Genomic DNA, 22,487 nt, shown 5'->3' on the forward strand with positions numbered 1-22,487 from the left:
AAGACAGGGGTGCTCGCCTAATTGTGCAACTGTAGCCTATACATGAATCACGGGTGATTTAAACATCAAATTTCTCCAGCTCCACATGATTTTTTTGTCCTTGCGGAAACCAATACACTCGTCACCAGCCACATTTGGTTCACCTGCACAAGCAATTTGCATGGAAGTACAATACTGCATGTTATTGTATATCCTTAAAGAATAGACAAAAGGGTTATTGCTCAGACTATTTTCAGACCATTTTTATGCTGTTTATGTGAAATACTGAACGTTCGTTGACAGTTTTGAATACATTCCAAGAGCTTATCTTCAGATGTTCTGTTCCCAGACCTATCGCACCTGAACACATGGAGCTCATGGTCAGTGTATAGGCCAGGGCTCTTATAAAAGCAAGCGTCCCACATGTCAGAAGCTCACGGACGTGATTCACAGCCCAGACAAAGCCATGTTGTTGTTCATCACTTGTTTTGCACTTGTTGCCTCCGCACTGGGTGAGTCACATGCACTCATTCGCTCAATTACGGGACACTTTGCCGAGAGTATAAAACCCACAATAATTTGAAAGATTTTGTAATGTTTATGTTAATATTGTGATTGGGTCTCAGGATGTGGAAGGCCAGACATCACTCCCCAAGTCAGCGGCTTCAATAAGATTGTAAACGGAGAGAATGCAGTGCCAGGATCCTGGCCTTGGCAGGTCTCACTTCAGGTATACTCACGAACCGTCCCGTGCCATGATAAACTCAACTATCGTCGCAAAAAATGAAAAAGGTAAATGTGCACAATCTCTTTCATAGGATGGCAGGGGATTCCACTTCTGCGGTGGATCTCTGATTAACCAGAACTGGGTTGTTACCGCAGCTCACTGCCGTGTGTCGTAAGTGCTATATAACTCCCGTACTGGCAGTCAAAGTGTTTGTTTTCATTTGGAAATAGTTACTTCCACATTGTGGAAAGTGTTTTGTACCAAAATACATTACCGTTACTGAAAATTAGCACTTGTGTTTCAAATTGTCGCTGTCGGGCAGAAACATTGTACCGGTATGTCCAAATATGGTCAAGTGATCCTATTGGTCTGTTCTAATTTTATCATTTTTTTTCCCCATGTGATATTAATCAGTTTAAAGTGGTGATTTTTGTTGTTGTTGTTGTTGTTAAGTGTCACACTAATTCACTTGATTTTTATCACTTCTGATTTTGACTCATTTAACTGCACTATTAGCTTCTTACAAAGTAAAGTGCCAGTTTGAGTTGTGCATCCATCCATCCATTTTCTTGACCTCTTATTCCTCACAAGGGTCGCGGGGGGTGCTGGCGCCTATCTCAGCTGGCACTGGGCAGTAGGCAGGGGACACCCTGGACTGGTTGCCAGCCAATCGCAGGGCACACAGAGACGAACAACCGTCCACACTCACAAGCACACCTAAGGACAATTCGGAGCGCCCAATTAACCTGCCATGCATGTTTTTGGAATGTGGGAGGAGACCGGAGTACCCGGAGAAGACCCACGCGGGCACGGGGAGAACATGCAAACCGCACCCAGGAAGGCCGGAGCCTGGACTCGAACCGGAGTCCTCAGAACTGGGAGGCGGACATGCTAACCACTCGCCCTGAGTTGTGCATATTAACAATAAATTTGAATTTGAACTTTTAATCCTTTATAATTTTGTGTTTTGTGCAGTCCCAGAAGCCATCGCGTGATCCTGGGTGAGCACGATCGTCAGTCCAATGGCGAGCAACTTCAGGTCAAGTCCATCTCCAGGGTAAGTGGCGCCAAACAATGATGACCGTGAACACTAATCCATATATTTACGCTAAAAATACGCTGACGTTGATGTTTCCGTACAGGCCATCTCGCATCCCTACTACAACTCCCAGAACTTCAACAACGACATCACCCTTCTGAAGCTGTCCTCTCCAGTTCAGATCAGCAGGACTGTGGCTCCTGTGTGCCTGGCCAGCTCCAGCACCAACGTCCCCACCGGAACCAAATGCGTCACCACTGGATGGGGCAGGACCGGCCAAACCTGTTAGTCACAAACACGTCAAATTCTCGTCACCGTGGAAGATGTTGAAGACAAGATGAAAAGAATGTCTCTATGCTTTTTTTTTCACAGCGACCCCTCGTTACCTGCAGCAGACTTCCTTGCCTATGCTCAGCCCGACTCAGTGCAAGCAGTACTGGGGTTACAACAGAATCACTGATGCGATGATCTGTGCTGGCGCTTCCGGAGTCTCCTCCTGCCAGGTAAAAACACAATCTCCCAATTAGGGGTGTTAAAAAAAATCGATTCGGCAATATATCGCGATACTCCATCACGCAATTCTCGAATCGATTTTTAAACTTCCATTTTTTAATGGAAAAATATTCAACAAAACGTCTTACTTCGGGTTGGGGTTCACACCTTGAGCATGGAAGAATTTTATATGAACGGAACATTAAGCCTTAATATTTTATTTTAATGCTGTTCAAACATGAAACCGATTACAACCTGCATAAGACTGAAGTTTCAGATAAATAAATAATACATTTTGATACAAATCTTACACTCTACATGTTTACTGATTAGTAGGGGTGTTAAAAAAAAATCGATTCGACGATATATCGCGATACTACATCGCGCGATTCTCGAATCGATTCAATAATCGGCAGAATCGATTTTTTTTTTTTTTTTTAGGATTCACACCTTGAGCATGGAAGAATGATATATGAACGGAACATTAAGCCTTAATATTTTATTTTAATGCTGTTCAAACATGAAACCGATTACAACCTGCATAAGACTGAAATTTCAGATAAATAAATAATACATTTTCATATAAATCTTACACTCTACAAGCTTACTGATTAGTATTTTCTAAATTTGAATGAAAAAAAATCGCAACAATCGACTTATAAATTCGTATCGGGATTAATCGGTATCGGATCGAATCGTGACCTGTGAATCGTGATACGAATCGAATCGTCGGGTACTAGGCAATTCACACCCCTACTGATTAGTATTTTCTAAATTTGAATGAAGAAAATCGCAACAATCGACTTGTAAATTCGTATCAGGATTAATCGGTATCGAATCGAATCGTGACCTGTGAATCGTGATACGAATCGAATCGTCGGGTACTAGGCAATTCACACCCCTACTGATTAGTATTTTCTAAATTTGAATGAAGAAAATCGCAACAATCGACTTGTAAATTCGTATCGGGATTAATCGGTATCGAATCGAATCGTCACCTGTGAATCGTGATACGAATCGAATCGTCGGGTACTAGGCAATTCACACCCCTACTGATTAGTATTTTCTAAATTTGAATGAAGAAAATCGCACCAATCGACTTGTAAATTCGTATAGGGATTAATAGGTATCGAATCGAATCGTCACCTGTGAATCGTGATACGAATCGAATCGTCGGGTACTAGGCAATTCACACCCCTACTGATTAGTATTTTCTAAATTTGAATGAAGAAAATCGCAACAATCGACTTGTAAATTCGTATCGGGATTAATCGGTATCGAATCGAATCGTCACCTGTGAATCGTGATACGAATCGAATCGTCGGGTACTAGGCAATTCACACCCCTACTGATTAGTATTTTCTAAATTTGAATGAAGAAAATCGCAACAATCGACTTGTAAATTCGTATCGGGATTAATCGGTATCGAATCGAATCGTCACCTGTGAACCGTGATACGAATCGAATCGTCGGGTACTAGGCAATTCACACCCCTACTGATTAGTATTTTCTAAATTTGAATGAAGAAAATCGCAACAATCGACTTGTAAATTCGTATCGGGATTAATCGGTATCGAATCGAATCGTCACCTGTGAACCGTGATACGAATCGAATCGTCGGGTACTAGGCAATTCACACCCCTACTCCCAATTAATCATTCAACACTCAAATTAAACAACAAGTTGGGTGTCATTCGGGTTAATTCAGACTTTTGACAAGTCAAACAATCTTCAATTGGATTACATTATTTTATATTGACCCAGAAATGTAACAGCCCACCATATTTGTGTTTTTTAGGGTGATTCTGGTGGCCCCCTGGTGTGCCAGAACAGTGGCGCTTGGTACCTCGTTGGTATCGTGTCCTGGGGGACATCCAACTGCAACGTACGCACCCCTGCCGTGTACGCCCGTGTGTCGTACCTGCGCAGCTGGATCGACAGGACCATCGCATCCAATTAAATTGCAACCTATTCCTGAAAACTGACACCAATTTGTGTCCGTCCACTTGTTGTCATCTATGGCCATTACTATTTTCGATAGAGCTGGAATATTAGAAACCACTTTCTGGACATCTAATCTGTGCAGAAAAAATATAGAAAGTTTCTAGTTTCAAATGAGTCTTGCATTTCCTTTTCTTGATTACAGTATTTTTGAGTGACTCACAAAGCTCATGTTATGCAGTATACTTTTCATCAATTGCACCTGACATTTGGAGAAATCGCCGAGCATTTTGACTTAGGCCAAAACATTTAATGTACTTGCCATTATACTAGAGCTGTCAAACGATTACATTTTTTAAATCAGATTAATCCCATTTTAGAATTTTGATTGATCACCGACTTCAAAAGGCTTTTTTTCCCCAACATATTTTGCCCGCTAAATTTGAAGCGCACCTGTTATGTCTTAATTTTTTTTTACATTTAATGTTATGAGGACATCTTCAAAAATTTATATCCGCTGTCACGCTCAGCCTGCTTTTTCTAATCAATTCTTTACATAATTGAAATGGGGAAAAATGACCTACGCCATATGTAAACATTTATTAAATGCCTTACTTTAATGCATGTAGTTATGTTTATTGCTCAAACTCGAACAGCTACTTTTAACGTAACCATCCGCTGTCAGCTAAAAAGGATTATCAGCGGTCAAAATTAATAGTGTGATTAATCTGTGGTAATATAATGATTAATGCGATAATTTTTTTGTGATTAATTAATTAGTTAACGCTTTAACTTTGACAGCACTACATTATACGGGGTGTTCCAAAAGTCTTGGGCACATTTTGACATAGAATATCTCAGAAACTATTAAGGATATAAAAACGCATCTGGTAAATTCAGAAAGCTTGTAATCTCAATTTTTTACATGGAATGTACAAAGATGTTCAATGTGAGCACCAATGGTCACACGAGTCGACACACATCAAGCCAACAGTAAAATGCCGCTGGAAAGCAGTTCGAACTTGTTCAATCACATCTTCTGAAGTTGAGGAGCGTCCTGTTCTTTTAGCTGGGCATAAGCATCCATCCGTTATGAATTTGCCGTGCCATCTCACTATGGACTTCCTCTCTGGTGTCCCCTTTCCGAATTTTCTGCGAAATGCACGTTGAACAACAGTCCGTGATTCAGTTTTTGCAAATTCAAGCACATGAAACACCTTTTCTGGTTGAGTGAACGCCATTAACTCATTTACTCCCAATAACGTATAAATACGTTTTTTAAATGTTCTAAGTGTCCCAAAGACGTATTTATACGTTTTTTTTTTAAATGCCAGAGCATACAGAAGGCTTTGATGTAGCCTTTCAACTGCAAAGAACGGTTGCAGAAATGGTAGTTATTACACAAATGGCCAGCAAGGGGGCAGCAGAGCAAAGGAGATCGACCTGGGCCATCAAGAAAAAAAGCTAAATTACTTTGAATTTTAAATAGATTTGTGAAAACTGATGAAACTTAGCTCTTTTCTAATGCTAATTGAGGCAAAACGGAAACAGATAGAAACATACTCTTTTTTTTCCTGATGAAAGAAGAGACTTTAATCTTTCTTTTGATAGGTTCCATGCTTTTATAGCAAAAGAACACAATATTCTGTGGCCCTTGCAAAATCAGTCAAAATCCAGTAAAACAGCCGGGAGCGAACGGGACTGCTTCTGTGAAAATGGCTGGGAGTGAATGAGTGTTAATGGGTCAGAAAAGAAATTTAAAAATAAAAAAATAAAAAAATCAATAGCCTAGGAGATATGGGGACTTCAAATGTGCCCAAGACTTTCGTAACACCCTGTATTTGCAGTGTCCCCTACATGGCAAATGGGACTTTTTAAGCCTTTCCTTCAACAATAGTTTTCTTAGAAACAGATTGGAAACCAAATTTTATTGTCATTGCATATGTCACGAGTACAGAACAACGGAAATCACTTTACATTCTCAACCCTTCCAAAAAAACATTAACGACGGCTGATGAGTTGCCAGAAAAGGGGGAAACAAGGAAATGAAGAGAGAAACTCCCAAACAATGCTTCTACAGGGAGCATAGAGTGGGATCTGAAAGGGGTAAGAAAACACCTAAGCACATAGCGACATAATAAAAGACATTACAAAAAAAAAAAAAAAAAGACTTGCAAATGTGGGAATGAGGATAAGGTGTTGGGCAAGGGGAAAAGGTAGTGATAATAGTGTTATGTATGCACAAGTCTGTCATAGTTGGCACACTAAAACATATCATCTCATTGCCATGGAGACAGCCTCAGGTGGCCGAATCAGAAACATGAAGCAAGGGAGCTTAGAACATCCAGGAGATGAGCGCAAAATAACGGTTGGTTTAATGCTCTCTCAATACAATCGGTCCAATTTTCTCCAGGGAAGGCTGAGGATCATCCGACCGGCTATCGCTTCTGTCAATGACATCAAAAAATGCATACATAATTGGAATTCTGATCATGACACTGGCAGGACAATTCGAAATGGGGAGACTGCTTTGCGCAACATATAGTTTAGGTAAAGCACTATATGAAAAGCAGCCCATTTACAACTGTCAATATCCAGACTCAGTTGATTAGTGTCAATCGCGGGCTGCACGCGATTCCTGAACTCCTTCGCAAAATGGATGCCAACGTGGAGAAGTTTGACAGCTTGCCTTTGAGGAATTCGCCACAAATTGCACACATTTCTTGATGCACATGAGCGTACTGCAAAATACTCCAGGATGACAGAAAATCAAAGTTGGCCTGACCTAAAAATAACTCATCTTTACTGTCATTTGGCCATAAAAAAATTTTTTAAAAAAAAAGTGGGCAGTTTCTGACAATATGTGCTCTAAAAGTTGGCAATGTTTTGTCTCAAATTAATCTCTTGATAGGAAAACCCAAAAGTCTTCAGTATGCAACAAAAATCTTGTGATGTTTCCGTTCCAACATTTTTGGTGTCGACTGCATAAGATGATGTGTTGATCTCTCATCTCGTTCATCTTTTTTTACGTCAGACACAAATGTTCTCCGTCTAAAGCAAAAAGCAAGGAATTGGTCTTGCTGTTCCAATACTTTTGGAGGGCAGTAAATGAGAACTTGCAGATTTGTCATTTATTAGTTAATCAGTGATCGTATAAGTCCTTCATCTCCTTCAGTATCTTAATGCTCTCGCTGTAGCGCAACTGATTCTTGTTGGAACATTCCTTCCACCTGAAAGAAAAGGAAAAAGTGGCATTTTAATCATTTTTATAAACATATTTAATGCACGTCGTATGAGACAGTATACTGTATGTGAACACAGTTTTGGTAATTAGTTTACGATACATCGTTTTAATAGTGTACATGGACATTTTTTACTCATCTGCAGCAATTATACAAATTGATTATTTGAAGTCAGCATGTAAGCTTCTTTCACTCTCGTCATCTGGGATTTCCACAACTTTTTCCTGGTTATTAGCCATTTTAAGCTAATTTTACAGTATCATTCCACACACACCGTACTGTTCATTTAATATTAATTGATTCAATAAGGTGAGCCACATACTTTTGTCTGATCTTTTTCCATCGCTCCATGTGGTCACATATGAAGGAACCCGATGCAGGCGTGAACTCTGTTACCTGAAAAAGGGAAGGGGGGCAATGTATATATTAATTTATTAATAATAGCGTGTGTAGAATTTATGTCTGCACAATACTACAGAACAATGACATTGTGATTTTATTTAAAATTGCAATAAATATATTTATTTAAAAAAAAAAAAAAAAGAAAAAAAAAAAGCACTGTCTTTTAGGGCAAGATATTACAGTACAACGCAGGACCTGCAATGTGACAATCACTAGTGCGCAAACTAGGGATGGGCGAGTACCGATACCAAGTATCGGTATCGGGCCGATACCAGCTTTTTTTTTTCATTTACTCGAGTACTCGTGACGCAGACAAGCGAGCGATGGCAGAGGGGGAAGACGTTAAGTGAGTCCTCCTTGCCTGTAACTGGCGCTAGCTTGCAGCAGTTTTTCACCAAAACTTCACCGGTTTGGAAATACTTCAAAATTGTGAATCTTAACTCATTGACTGCCATTGACGGAAAAAGACGTCAAATAATGCATTTTTGCTGGGCTGGCAGTGAATGTGTTAAACACAATGTGCCAATATATTTTGTGATTATATTGCAGCCTCCTTTTTTCATTTTTTTAAGGCAAATGTTGCTTAAAAATCCATCAATTTTGGTTACATCTCATCTTAAGTCATTGACTGCCATTGACGGAAAAAGACGTCAAATAATGCATTTTTGCTGGGCTGGCAGTGAATGTGTTAAACTAAACGTGAGCATTTTTGTGTTTTATTTATCTTTTAGTGATTTTTTTTTTTTTTTAATTATTTGTCAAAATGTACTACTGGTATCGGCAGTTGGCATCGGTGAGTGCTGAGGGTCTGAGTATCAGTATCGGTCTGAAAACAAAAGTGGTATTGAACATCCCTAGTCAAAAAATGCTCAAATATTGTATCTTGCAGCTCTAGTCGAAGTATTACATTTCAAATCGCACAATAACACGACCATGTAGAGAACCTTTTTGACTGTCGTTTTGTCGATTGGCGGGATCCTGAGGTTGACGGGTTCACCGGAGGGGCTGATGGGTGACGCGGTTGGAGGAGGTAATCTGTATACAATTTGCTCTTTGCCATTGATCATGTCCGTAACCTGCAAATACAAGTTCAATTGAGCGTTTGCGTTATCTTCGGTTAAGGTTGATTTTAGGTCAAGTTGTTTGATAAGAGGCCCTTACCTCTTCCTCGAGCATGACTTGCGGTGATCTTGGGGATTCTTCACTGGGCTCTCGGACGGACGGGTTATTTCGCATCCATGCACGACAAATAGGATACAGGGGGGTGCTGGCATTGAATTGAGCCAGATCAACACTTCGGTCAAACAACTTAATAATGTAAGCATCTGGAAAACATAGTGAGTGAGAATAATTTAAGATCACAAAAACAAAACAAAAAACAACCAAAATACATTTCAACAGCAAAATGAAAAGAAATATTTCAAATTTCTTCTCTTTGAATGGGGTAAAATATATATAGAAATTTTACTTTGTCTGTGAGTATTGCTCTCTGTTATACTTTCATCCATCTCTTTGCGCCTTTTGCGACGATGCTGTGGGAATCTTGCAGATGGCCTGGAAATAAAATAAGAATGTATGTTACTATTTTGCATGTAATGTTTTTTTTTGTGAACAAAAAAAAATAATAATCATGCAGATATTGACCGTTTTCCAGCTGACAATGGGGACAAATCCCTGTGAGAGAGAATTATGATTAAAAAAGATGACATCTACCTTTTTAGTGTATATACACTGAAATATTACAATAACAGTCACTCTAACCTCACTGCACACCGAATCAGTTACATCTTGTACTTACTTGTTGATAGACTCAGCTGAAAGTTTATTCTCACTCTCATTTTGCTCCCTGCACAAAATACAGTTGAGTTAATTATGATGGTCAGATTATTAATTAGTCAATTTAAAATTGAATGAAATACTAACCGTTCATTTTCACTCTTCTCCACCAGTCCCTTTAAAATAGAATCTAGTCTGTTGCGTGCTGCGGCCGCCTCCACATCTACAGAGAAAAGCTTTTATTTATTTGATACAAGTGCTGTCATTCTCTCATATGTGGAGGGAGGATGACACAGTTGTTGATGCGCCTCAATCGATTTATTGCCATGAGTGGTAACAGAACACACTTGCAATCAAGAATTGCTATCGACTCCAATTCACACCAGGGCACTCTTGTTTACACACATTGAGAGATTCACCGCCTTGAACCAGCATTTAAGTTTAAATGTTACTCTTCATCTGAAATGTTTTTGTTACTTTGCTTTTTATCTTTGCAGATGTCAAACCAACAATTAACTAGGGGTGTGCTCAAAAAATCGATACGGCAATATATCGTTGCGGGCCTCATCACAATACACGTATCGATACGCAGGCGTCAGAATCGATATTGCTCGTTCACGTTTGCCTTTGCGGCTTGCATTCTACCTAAACAAACCAGCAGCGTCTTTGAAGTTAATTACCTTCAATTCATGTAAAAAATAGCTCACCCGTGATTGGACACTGTGTCTTGCTAAGAAAAATGAAAGCAGAGGAAGAATGTCAACATGTATTTATTGGTAAACTTAACATGGCACGTGTCTCAGTATACCTATTTTCCTATATTTTGTTTACAAAAAAAAAAAAAAAAAAAAAAGTGTCTTATTTGGGATACGTATCGCAACACGTATCGTATCGTGGCCCTGTATCGTGATACGTATCGTATCGTGAGGTTGGCGGCAATACCCAGCCCTACAATTAACCTTAGCGGCCAAACTAAGAGTTGCAGATTGATATTACAGATTCACAATCAGTGACGTGTGTTGAAGTTCATGACTGCTGAAGTACTGTTCATATTACATAGTACATATAAAAATATGATGTAAGAACCATGAACAATAACATACAAATTGCTGTCAATGTGCTCCTAACCTCTGTCATTATTCACGATACTGAGATTAAATCTCATAGGAGAGATAATAGGGTAAAACATGCTCTGATAACAGTGTTTTCGGCGAAAACTGAACATAATAAAGTTGTCAGAAATAGTGACACTGTAAAATGGCTGCCTGTGGCTTCGGCGTTTCTTCTAGGGCTGGTATTGCCGCCAACCTCACAATACGATACGTATCACGATACAAGGGCCACGATACGATACGTATCGCGATACATATGTATCCCAAATAAGACACTTTTTTTTTTAAACAAAATATAGGAAAATTGGTACACTGAGACACGTGCCATGTTAAGTTTATCAATAAATAAATGTTGACGTTCTTCCTCTGCTTTCATTTTTCTTAGCAAGACACAGTGTCCAATCACCGGTGAGCTATTTTTTGCATTAAGTGAAGGCAATTAACTTCAAAGACGCTGCTGGTTTTTATTTTTTAGGTACAATGCAAATCGCAACGGCAAACGTGAACTGCCGATTTAAAGTTAACGAGCAATATCGATTCTGACGCCTGCGTATCGATACGTGTATTGTGATGAGGCCCGCAACGATATATTGCCGTATCGATTTTTTGAGCACACCCCTAGTTTCTTCCACACATTGCGACAATGGAGCAGAGCATTATCACATACCGGCAGTGGTACAGTATTTTCTGGCTAAACTTTGCACTTGAGTCGCATTTCTGGCCGACACCTTCTCGCCAATGTATTTGAACAGGAAACACACAAATTCAACTATTTTATTTATTGTAATGATGACATAATCGACATTACTATAATCATGTCGATTATAGTATAATGTTGTTGTTTTAATTACTCTTTACATGCAGCAGTGGACAGGGAAGCTCAGCCTTTCGTGCCTGCTCTGACAGCACGTTCTCGACACATTGCAGCGTGAAAACAAAAGACACGACTTATCGTAAACTCCCACGATAAGAGACAATGACTGTTCAGAGTGTTAAGATGAAGAAAAATGCAATAGCTTACCTGGCCTTTCGATTTTGATCTTGACGTGATGCATTATATCCTTATGGTAGCACTACCATTTAAACTGAGTAAACGGGATAAACCTCGTTCAAATCGATGACAGCTTATGTTGCTTGTTTTCAAACAGCTAGCAAGTCTTAACAGCTTGAATCGACAACCATGGATCGCTAATCAACCACATAACTGCGGAACAAATATGGCGAAAAATTCCTCGCCGATTCCGTACATTACGTTAAGGTGCGAATTAAATTACTTATCGTATTTATCATGTGAATTTGCAGCGTCCAGGATCGAAGATAAGGCTTAGCATTATAGCCTTTAGCCTCCAAACAGACTTTCCTCTTCCGCGCGCTGCCCTTTTCCTAATGGGTGATTGGTGTTCCGGAATCAATAACGCGCGCCGTGATTGGTCGACTGTTATGTCGATCATAACAAGCCCCGCGTGGATTGGATGATCGTCTCTACGTAAACAACGACCGGTAGTTTCCATTCGCTTCATGCTGTCTTTTTGAACAAAAAGTCTAGAAGTAAGAGATAAAGGATAAAAATATATATATTTATAAATGCGTACATGTGGGCAGATTATAATGTAGAATTTGTGGTCTGAAAACGTTTAAATCTGTGCAAATTGTGTCTTGTGTGCGTAACTTGACGGAAATGGAAGTTACGGTAAAACCATTGGAACAACAAGCGTGGTAGCGTTAAGTAACCTTAATCCACTCTTAAACGTTCTTTGTTCACATTTGTTTGGCGACTATTCTGTTTATTATTTGACAGCATCAGCTTTCATGAAATCCAGGTAAGATCAAGAGAGACCACATTTTATGTCCAAAACCAGTTATTCGTGTTTTTATTCTAACCTGTGGAATGCCTTGCTCAAGGGCTCCTTGACATTAACCATGATGCAAAATAAGTTTATATATTTATATTTTTAAATATATAACTCATAGTAGCTTTAGCCTTTGAACTGGAGGTTTACAAATAATTTGAATCTCACCACGGACAAATGATTGTAGTTGAATCTCAACTTGCATGAATAGAATATAAAATAAAGTGACATTCTAGAAACTGCGTGACAAAGCAGAATGCATTCGAGCCTGCAGCTTCTCCAATGGGGAAGCCAACCAAGGACTTGTCGAGCAAAAGGAACAAACGGGTAGAACCGAGTTAATATCATATGTAACGATATTGAAATAATTGATGTACCACATGCTTGTTTACATTTTAAAGTCATGTTTTGTTCTTTGTAGAGTTTGATTCCTGCACGTTCACAATATCAAGGCCACCCTAAAATGCACACGCCTGACAAAAACGAGAATCATTGGCCTGATAAATATGGACCATCTTTCTTTGCACATTCTGGACCGTCCATTGACCGCGTTCCTTCTCCTACCATATCTGACATGGAAATAAGTTCACTATCTTCAAGAGTTCCAAAATCCACGGCTTCCTCTCAGCCAGGGGTTCACCGGGATTCAGTAGTGACAAAGTAGGATTTAGATTTTAAAGCCAAAGACACCATGTTGCTTTAGTTTAGTGTGTAAAATTTAATGCTCTCACCACGGTCACATTGCTCTCACAGGTACATTGATCGTTTTCGCTATGGAGAACCGCAGAGTCGAGAGGAGCGCCAGCTGATGTCCTCTGAATTTGAAGAGGAGAGAGTGCCTTTGTGGTGGATGTCTTCCTCATCTTTACCTCCTAGTTCCACACCAACTAAAACGCCACAAATAGGTACATTTCATCTTTTTGATCGGATGATCATGTGCCTTAAATGTTAAAATATGTATTCTTTTTGTTTTTTTATGCTTGATCTGAAAGATGACCAAGCAATTTTCAGTCCAGCAAGACGCCCACTTGATGATGATTTCAATTCATCACCATGCAGAGCAGATTATAGCATGAATGCATATGTAAGTTCACTGGGGATGTGGTTGTTTTTACAGGTAACCAAAGAAAAATTCTAAAGGGGAAGAAAAATGCAGCCGCGATCATAGAATTAGAATTTGGGCAGTAACTGTACCTGTGGGATATTTTTATGAGTCTTTGTTAATATTTATGTTTGAAATATTTACAGGTGCATCTTGATAAATTAGAATATTATTAAGAATGTATTTCAGGGCTCTAATTCATTTCAAAAAGTGAAACTAATGTTACTCGGGTTCATCAAAAACATAAGGAAATACTTTTCAGAAGGCCAATTCCTACCAAATTTATGTTTACAATATTTGCATGTTATGAAATAGAGTGCCACCATTCAACTGAATTTTTTGTTTTTATTAACTGCCAGCCATAATCTTCCAAATTCTTAAAAAAATAAAAAATAAAAAATATTTCACTCTGGTAGTGAATCTATAAATTTTATAATATGTAATTTTCATAGATGCACATGTGTGGCAATCCCAGTCAGCTCTTGTCAATTCAATTGTTAACTTTGCGATGTTGTAATACAAATGTCTCGCTTTTCAATTCACCTTTTTTCTTTTTAACTCCATCAGATTCCGTCAGACACATCTCAGAACGAGTTTGAGGACACAGAGATACTTCACCTTCAAGAAAGGGATAGCAGATTTCTGCAGAGATGGTTTGCAGAGCAGCTTGCTCTTGACAGTAATATTACACCAATTAATTCCTCAACCTGGATTATAACATTTTGTCTTTTCCACAGTGACAGTATTCTCAGCAGTGGATCAATTCCTGTCAGTTCAGAGGGCGTGGGATGCTCAGCTCGCTCTTCTCCAGTCAATATAAATGAGACACTGCAAAGACTTGTGGCGAACACTTCAATCAAACCTACACCAAGTAAGACATGAGTTGATTCAGTATTTATTCACACTGTATTTATTTACTGTGTTCTTCCAATGTCAACTCTTCTCTGCTATGGGCATGGTGGTCTTTGCAGCAATGGCCACGTTGGACTCAGCTCCAGCTGTGCGCATCCAACAATACACTGTCACTTCAAGAATGGCGCCTCCTGCACGCCCGGAAGAAGACATCCTTACCCAGTGGCGTTTGAGAAGAAAGATGAAGCAGGCCAGTGAACGAAGTCAGTCCCAGCAAAACTCAACAATTTGTACGCCCACGTTTAGGGCTTTGGGCCCCAGTCTACAGTTTACCCCAGTAATTGGACACCCTTACAAGGTAGGGGATGCACCATGCGGTCTATACTGTATATCAGGGGTGTCCAAACTTCGGCCCGGGGGCCATTTGCGGCCCGCCATCCATTTTTCAGTGGCCCGCGACATATGCTAAAAATGGCATTTCACTCAGTTCAAATAAAATAAACAAAACAAAAATGTTTGGAGATGGTCAAAGTAAGAAGGGAGGGTATCGAAAAACAGGTGCCATTAAAGGGGATTTTATCCATCCATCCATCCATTTTCTTGACCGCTTATTCCTCACCAGGGTCGCGGGGGGTGCTGGCGCCTATCTCAGCTGGCTCTGGGCAGTAGGCGGGGGACACCCTGGACTGGTTGCCAGCCAATCGCAGAAGGTTATTTTAGTTAACTAAAACTAATGAAATAACTAAAACTAAAATTCCAAAAACAATTTCGTTAATGTAATAAAATAAAAACGAAAATGCTTTCTAGCAGCAGCCAATGGAAAAGCACCTTCAGATGATGTCGCTACCGTTTTTTTAAATATTGCGCACAAGTAATAAAAAAAAATAAAAAAAAATAAAACTATGACTCAAACTAACTAAATTAAACCCTAATTAAGAATTTATTAAAGAACTAAAACTAATAAAAACTAACAGAACTACCCTGAAAACTAATTAAAACTATTACCGGGTACTATTAAAAACAAAACTCAAAACGAAATAACTAAAATAAAAAAATCCCAAACTATAATAACCCTACTGCCATATTACAAATAAATTGGTTTATGTACTGTAGCATTTTTCTAAATATGCAAAATCACAAATAAATTATTTGTACAATTTTTAGGACTAAACACAATTTCTCTTCATAACATTATGTGGCCCTTGCCTCCTTCTGATTTTCTGTATGTGGCCCTCAAATGAAAAAGTTTGGACACCCCTGCTGTATATCTTTACAATTTTAAACACATTTTAGAAGTCACTTTCCTTTTTCTTGTATCATCCATAGCAACAGCCACGTGTTCAGCACCCTGAACCATCACAAGAAGCTTTTCCTGAACACAAAGAAGCTCATGAACGTCACCCCTCAACTCCCGCCCCTCTCCTCAGTGCTGCCTCCCAACCACAATCTCTTGCGCATGTTCCTGCGCACATGCATCTCCTTTGTGATATTCTTCCCTGTCCCACGCAGTCGGCTCATGCTAGCACGTTCCAAGGAAATCCACACGAACCAGAAAGGAGCGTAAATAAAGAAAGCAAAGTCTCTGGAAACTTAGAGCAGAGTTACATGGATGAGCCTCCTCACAGACACATTCCATCACCAACTCCTGCTCATTCGAGACATACAGATCTAGGTTTTCCCTTTAGACCCGCAGATGGAGGTCATCCTTCGATGCCGAGGGAAGATAGCAGTCCATCAAGACCTTTAGAGGGAAGTCGTCCTTCCAGATTTACACAAGTGAAAGTCGACGAACCTTCGAAACCTAAGGAAGAAAACAGCCTTTTTAGACATATGGAAGAAGGGAGTCAATCTAGACCTGTAGCAGGTCATCACAGGGATCCCGCAATGAAGATTGAAACGGCTAAAAAGGAAAAAAAACAAGTAAAGCAAGTGGGAGAAAGTGAAAAGACAGACAGGATCATCAGAAAGCAGAAGAAATTGACAAGGTAGAGTACAAAGACCTAATGGTGTCATAATTCGCTTTTAGACTTAAATTGATTGCTTAATACTAGGGATGTTCGATACCACTTTTTTTCAGACCGATACCGATACTCAGACCCTCAGCACTCACCGATACCGATACCAACTGCCGATACCAGTTAGCTCATAGACCCTGGTTAAAAAAAAAATAAAAAAACAAAACAAAACAATAATAATAATACTAATAAAGAATAATAATATATATCTGAAGGGAGATTTTTTTTTTTAAGAAATAAAAAGAACTAAAACTCAGATAAATATAAAAATCCAAACAAAACATGTTTTGCATGTTAAAAAGTCTCAACGTTTTTGCAAGTCTTAAAAAGGTTTCTTCCCTCAAAATGATACCACACGTTCCAAACATCAACAAACACGCAAGCACTCACATAAAATGTAACAAAACCGAATGAATTCATGTTATTCGTCCATCATTGTTCACCTCAAAAAATGAGTCTTTCTTAAAAAGTCCCTGTTATTTTGACAAATAAAAAAAAAAGTCACTAAAAGATATTTTTAAACAAATATATTTCCTTTCATTTTGACAAAAAAAAAACAGCACAGTCACTCTTCAATAGTCTTAACGCTCAAAATAAAACACAAAAATGCTCTTTTTCACAATTTTGAAGTATTTCCAAACCGGTGAAGTTTTGGTGAAAAACTGCTGCAAGCTAGCGCCAGTTACAGGCAAGGAGGACTCACTTAACGTCTTCCCCCTCTGCCGTCGCTCGCTTGTACTCGTCTGCGTCACGAGTACTCGAGTACTTGAAAAAAGGCTGGTATCGGTACTCGCCCATCCCTACTTAATACGATGTGATTTTTTTTTTCCAGGTGTACTGGATGTAGTGAGCATGCTGATCGGCCTAGCGCTACAAGCTCTGTGCACCAGAAGCTTCCAAAAAAGAGCAAGACACGGGCACATCCACAGCAGCAGGAGAGACTCAAAGATACAGGCAGTCGTGCACCACCATCTCCAGTCCATCATGCCTCACGACAGGTCAGCGTCTGCACAACTTCACCACCTGTGTCAAAAGTAATTATCTTCAAGCATAGCTTCATGTAAATTATGTATTACAAGGGAGGTTAGCCATTTTCAAACTACTATAGCAAGAGTTGAATGTAGCTTCACTCCCCCTTTTGCTCCCTTGCCTCTATGAGCACATAAAATAAAAATTGAGGCAAAAAATAGCGAGGGAGGGATATTATATTTGAACTATGTTTTGTTATGTTATTTTATTTTTAGTACCACCTCAACATTGTTATTAGGGATGGGTTGTATTTGACAAAATTACTTTGAACGACAACGAGTCAATTAACTCATTCACTGCCATTGACGGAAAAAGACGTCAAATGATGCATTTTTTTTTGCTGGTCTGGGAATGAATGTGTTAATAAATAACTTAAAAAAAAAAAATCAAAGTGGCCCTTGCAGCTTTCTATTTTTCTGTCTGTGGCCGTCAGAGGAAAAAGTTTGGACACCCCTGCTGTACATTATAGCAACACTTTATAATTGCTTCATTGATTTTTACCATGTTTAACTCATTCACTGCCATTGACGGAAAAAGACGTCAAATGATGCATTTTTTTGCTGGTCTGGCAATGAATGTGTTAACATTCAATAAGTTAAGAAACTATTATTTCATACTACTTTAGATGTCACATTAAAAACAAAGTACCTAGAGTTTACTGGTTGCTATTGAGAAGTTTGTGAAGGTCAACATGAACAGTCAGCCCAGCAAATAAACACATTGACGTGCTAACTACAGTACGCTAATCTGGCTGGCTAAACATGCTCTCTTAACTTTGCATTAGGTTGCAAGAGTCTGAATATAGTGGACTCCATTTTTCAAACCAATGTCAACGTTAAGTGAGGAGTTGTGCCAGGTCTGCGTGGATGTAGGCCTGAGCTGCGCCATGTTGCACAAACTGAATTATCAGCATTTAACTCATTCACTGCCAGCCATTTTCACAGAAGCAATCCCGTTCGCTCCCGGCTGTTTTACTGAATTTTGACTGCTTTTGCAAGGCCCACAGAATATTGTGTTTTATGGCTATAAAAGCATGGAACTTATCAAAAGAAAGATTAAAGTCTCTTCTTTCATCAGGAAAAAAAGTATGTTTCTATCTGTTTCCGTTTTGCAGCAATTAGCATTAGAAGAGAGCTAAGTTTCATCTGTTTTCACAAATCTATTTAAAATTCAAAGTAATTTAGCTTTTTTTCTTGATGGCCCTGGTCGATCTCCTTTGCTCTGCTGCCACCTTCTGGCCGTTTGTGTAATAACTACCATTTCTGCAGCCGTTCTTTGCAGTTGAGAGGCTGCATCAAAGCCTTCTGTATGCTCTAGCATAAAAAACAAAACAAAACGTATAAATACGTCTTTGGGACACTTAAAACATAAAAAAAAAAAAACGTATTTACACATTATTGGGAGCAAATTAGTTAAGCACAATGGACAAACTTACACCACTGAAATTATAATCATCTTGTTTGATGTAACATAAATTACCGTATCACATAAAATAGTATAAATATGAACAACCATGTTAGCAGGATTCATAAAGGAAAAAATCATAGTGTTTATTGAATCTTGCAGGTTGTTTCAGAGGTCATGTTCCCCCCAGAGGATTCTTCTCCACAAGATGCAGCTGTCACATCACCCCCTGCACATCCGCAATCTTCAATTCCTCCTTGCAACGCACACGCCTCGCTGGAGGTCATGACCCAGCTGCTGCAAGAGGCTGAAGGTGAGCCAAGGCGGTGACACATGACACTCAACTAGGAATTGTGAGCACTATTTTCTGACATGTAGGCCTACAACTGTCACCCTGCCCCATTCCTTAACATCTTGAGTCAAAGATCCCACAAGTACTTGTAACATGTGCGGGGTATAGTTGGCACAAAAATGACTCTTTAAAATTCCATAATTATGATTAATTGTCGTCAGATTCAGATGAGAAAGAATTTGAAGATGACCCTTTACTACGAGTCCTTCGCACACAAAGAAAATGGGTTAAGGAGCAAATCAGGTAAAATTGTAATATCTCAAACACATTTCGTCATCTTAATATTTGATTGCCTAATTTCAGATCTAATCCGCTCTATTTATCCCTTCCAGTCAAGTGGACTTCAGATTGCACAATTTTCTGGATAAGGAAGATGATACCCCAACTTGATGCAGTAACCCATGACAGTTTTTAAAATTTGATTTTGTAAGTAATTTATTGACATATAGAGAAGAAATACAATACAATAAAGAGTTCATAATCACAACATGGTTGCTTACATTGAAAACCACTTGTAATATTTACAACTGGTGCATTCTTGAAATAATTATGGAAGGTTGCAACAGCATTATTTACAAATCTCAGAAATTAGGCCATTTGAGAATACAACAAATATGGACTTTATGGGAATGGCTTAGACGTGGACATCTCTGTTTGCATCATGGGCGCAGATATGATAAGTACGCCATCTGGGGAAACTGCGGATTCCAAAGCCATGGTATCCACTCCCTTTGGAATTCTGTAGCGACGGTTAAACTGTCTTGTTGTCATCCCAGAACTATCTTTCTAAAAGGACATAGTAATGGAATAATATGTTCAGTGACATGTTCCATTTTTCATCAGTCAGTATAGAGCAATACACCATATAACAGCACCTACCTTTTTTTCTTCGTGCTTTCCTTGTACCTCTACAAAATCTCCTGCCACTTTGACCTGGAGATCCTTGGGGTTAAAATGTCTGACGTCCACTTGGACTGTAAATCCACTGTCGTCACAAGTTGCCTGCCAACATGTGGGAGATTTGTCAGATTAAATACATCTAATAAAATAATTTTGTGAGACTCAATACGTTTACATTTTCAATTCCTTTTATAGCACAAACATTTAACTCATTCACTGCCATTGACGGAAAAAGACGTCAAATGATGCATTTTTTTTTCTGGTCTGGCAATGAATGTGTTAATAAATAACTCAAAAAAAAAAATATCAAAGTGGCCCTTGCAGCTTTCTATTTTTCTGTATGTGGCCCTCAGAGGAAAAAGTTTGGACACCCCTGCTGTACAATATATCAACAATTTATAATTGCTTCATTGATTTTTACCATGTTTAACTCATTCACTGCCATTGACGGAAAAAGACGTCAAATTATGCATTTTTTTTTTCTGGTCTGGCAATGAATGTGTTAAATATTATCCACAAACTTCTGACAGAGGTTTCCTCTTTAAAAGGTTTCAGACTGCATTTAGTGATCATCTTTAAAGCCCATACAAAATTCGACGGATCATTTATGTTAAACCCAATTAAGTAAATAAACAGATTCACCTCTGCAGCACTGGTGGTCGTATCAATCTCTGGAATTATCAGTTGTGGTGTCCAGCTATATTGTCCGTAAGTCCCATTGAGACGAGGAAAAAGTGGTGGTAAAACCTTCTCCCATTGGATGCCACCAACAGGTAGTGTGGATGGTAGGATGAAATCCATGGCAGATCTATGAAAACAATAAATTAATAGAAAAAGTTGTGGCAGCAAAATATCAGAGCATGTCATCTGGTGGCCACAACCTACCTTTCTCTTCAGTAGTTGTGTTGGAGACTGGAGTATGGCTGAGTGACTCCGAGCTGCTGAGCATAGCTGGGTTATATACTGACGTTGCATAATGAGTTGGGAATTCATAGGGACACCTTGCTTCTGTTATGTTCTGAGCATGTGCACCCTTTGGGATCCTGTTCGTGCAGCAGGACACTGAAGCAGCTGTCATAGGCTTATTAGTGAATTTATGGGATCACTGCGCATCTAGATTGTATCCAACTGTTTGTTCAGGGGGGGGATAATTGTACTGTTGTCGTGAACTAACTGCTATCGTTAAGTCATCGTCGCGAACGTGCGCTAAATGTCCTTTTTCAAGATGGGCATTATCTAAAAATAAGTTCAAAAGCTGCGTTGGTGGTTGACTGCCTGGCCAATAAAGCCAGAGAGACAGCGACAGACGGCAAAGGGGCGCTTCAAACACATGCCACTGCATGTGGGCTGCCAGTAAGTTTGCCCCCTCAATTAAGTCAATGTAGCAAGTCAAAACATTCTTCTACGATTAGCAAATATCCCATTTTATTATCATAATTTAAAACTGGCTTATGGAGTTTAAATGTAGTTATAAGGCTGACATTTTGGACCAGACATGATCGGTAACGGATGTCTCAGTATGTTGATGGATGGAAAACACGCACATAAAATATTTTTTTTTAAGTTGGCTATTTTTCTTCAAATCTGTACTTTTAGAATTATCAATAGTGAATGATAGTGAATATATTTTATTATTTTTGCCTTGAATGTCATGTTACTACTTTGGGTCACGGGCTGTTATCTACAGCACAAGACGGTTAGTTGATATTATGGTGTTTGTTTACACCAGTGTCAGATGCGCAATGTATATGCGAGGTAGCTTCCATCTTCCCTCCCAGTGTTCACTACCCAATGATCTTGTTACACGTCATTTTTATGACTGCAAACATGATCATATCAGTCCAGCATGACAGAATGGATTTTTTTGTGTGACTGCATTTAATCTATTCTCGCGGCAAGAGACACACATCCATAAAAGGACCTAGTTCATTCCCTTTAACATCCATAAAAAGTATCAAGCTTGTCTCTCCCCTTTTGAAAAGTACAGAATGTCCTGATACATCCGGTCACATTGTAGTGATCCAGTATGTCCCTGCGATGTGGAACCGGTCACCTACGTTTTGACTGCACTGTCTAAATACGGAACTGACTATGTTATGACTCATAAAAGGATAACAGGGAAGTGAGGGCACATTTTAAAGGGGATTAAGGTATTGGGTTTCACAACAGGCGCCAATAATTGTCCAGACTTTAGGGGACCTCTACTGCACTTCAGATTATGTGTCCACAACATACCTCACAGATGAGTCAAAGAACATGCCTTCATACAGTAT

At 39.1% G+C, this 22,487-nt stretch overlaps 4 protein-coding genes across 12 annotated transcripts; 2 read left to right on the plus strand and 2 right to left on the minus strand.

Moving 5' to 3' along the window:
* Nucleotides 1–433: 433 nt before the first annotated feature.
* LOC144022188 (chymotrypsin-like protease CTRL-1) lies at nt 434–4,346 on the plus strand. Its single transcript, XM_077526768.1, has 7 exons — nt 434–491; nt 606–709; nt 798–877; nt 1,682–1,763; nt 1,849–2,029; nt 2,118–2,248; nt 4,036–4,346. Exons 1-7 carry the CDS (start codon nt 446–448, stop codon nt 4,195–4,197), a joined length of 786 nt encoding a protein of 261 aa, XP_077382894.1. The 5' UTR covers nt 434–445; the 3' UTR covers nt 4,198–4,346.
* Nucleotides 4,347–6,091: 1,745 nt separating this feature from the next.
* Nucleotides 6,092–12,130, minus strand: lin37 (lin-37 DREAM MuvB core complex component). Of its 2 annotated transcripts, XM_077526956.1 has the most exons (9): nt 11,732–12,128; nt 9,746–9,821; nt 9,621–9,668; nt 9,467–9,496; nt 9,291–9,376; nt 8,984–9,147; nt 8,767–8,898; nt 7,743–7,816; nt 6,092–7,408 (listed from the first exon to the last, which is right to left on the minus strand). In XM_077526956.1, exons 1-9 carry the CDS (start codon nt 11,763–11,765, stop codon nt 7,321–7,323), a joined length of 732 nt encoding a protein of 243 aa, XP_077383082.1. In that variant the 5' UTR covers nt 11,766–12,128; the 3' UTR covers nt 6,092–7,320. The 2 variants fall into 2 exon arrangements, with proteins under 2 accessions (XP_077383082.1, XP_077383083.1); XM_077526957.1 differs by lacking the exon at nt 9,467–9,496 and having other exon boundaries at nt 11,732–12,130.
* proser3 (proline and serine rich 3) lies at nt 11,347–20,380 on the plus strand. Of its 7 annotated transcripts, none has more exons than XM_077526952.1 (13): nt 11,347–11,385; nt 12,797–12,887; nt 12,982–13,220; nt 13,314–13,465; nt 13,553–13,644; nt 14,230–14,315; nt 14,400–14,533; nt 14,634–14,872; nt 15,841–16,499; nt 17,362–17,527; nt 19,125–19,275; nt 19,476–19,557; nt 19,618–20,380. In XM_077526952.1, exons 2-13 carry the CDS (start codon nt 12,843–12,845, stop codon nt 19,727–19,729), a joined length of 2,157 nt encoding a protein of 718 aa, XP_077383078.1. In that variant the 5' UTR covers nt 11,347–11,385; nt 12,797–12,842; the 3' UTR covers nt 19,730–20,380. The 7 variants fall into 7 exon arrangements, with proteins under 7 accessions (XP_077383078.1, XP_077383081.1, XP_077383075.1 ...); XM_077526949.1 differs by lacking the exon at nt 11,347–11,385 and adding an exon at nt 12,191–12,530 and having other exon boundaries at nt 19,482–19,557; XM_077526948.1 differs by lacking the exon at nt 11,347–11,385 and adding an exon at nt 12,192–12,530.
* Nucleotides 19,732–22,416, minus strand: hspb6 (heat shock protein, alpha-crystallin-related, b6). 2 transcript variants are annotated; one of them, XM_077526959.1, is made up of 4 exons: nt 21,100–21,187; nt 20,857–21,022; nt 20,194–20,316; nt 19,732–20,100 (listed from the first exon to the last, which is right to left on the minus strand). In XM_077526959.1, the coding sequence occupies exons 2-4, from the start codon at nt 21,013–21,015 to the stop codon at nt 19,936–19,938; spliced, it is 447 nt and encodes a 148-aa protein (XP_077383085.1). In that variant the 5' UTR covers nt 21,016–21,022; nt 21,100–21,187; the 3' UTR covers nt 19,732–19,935. The 2 variants fall into 2 exon arrangements, with proteins under 2 accessions (XP_077383085.1, XP_077383084.1); XM_077526958.1 differs by having other exon boundaries at nt 20,857–22,416.
* Nucleotides 22,417–22,487: the final 71 nt, after the last annotated feature.

The sequence above is a fragment of the Festucalex cinctus genome, chromosome 7, assembly GCF_051991245.1.
Source record: "Festucalex cinctus isolate MCC-2025b chromosome 7, RoL_Fcin_1.0, whole genome shotgun sequence".
Taxonomy (NCBI): domain Eukaryota; kingdom Metazoa; phylum Chordata; class Actinopteri; order Syngnathiformes; family Syngnathidae; genus Festucalex; species Festucalex cinctus.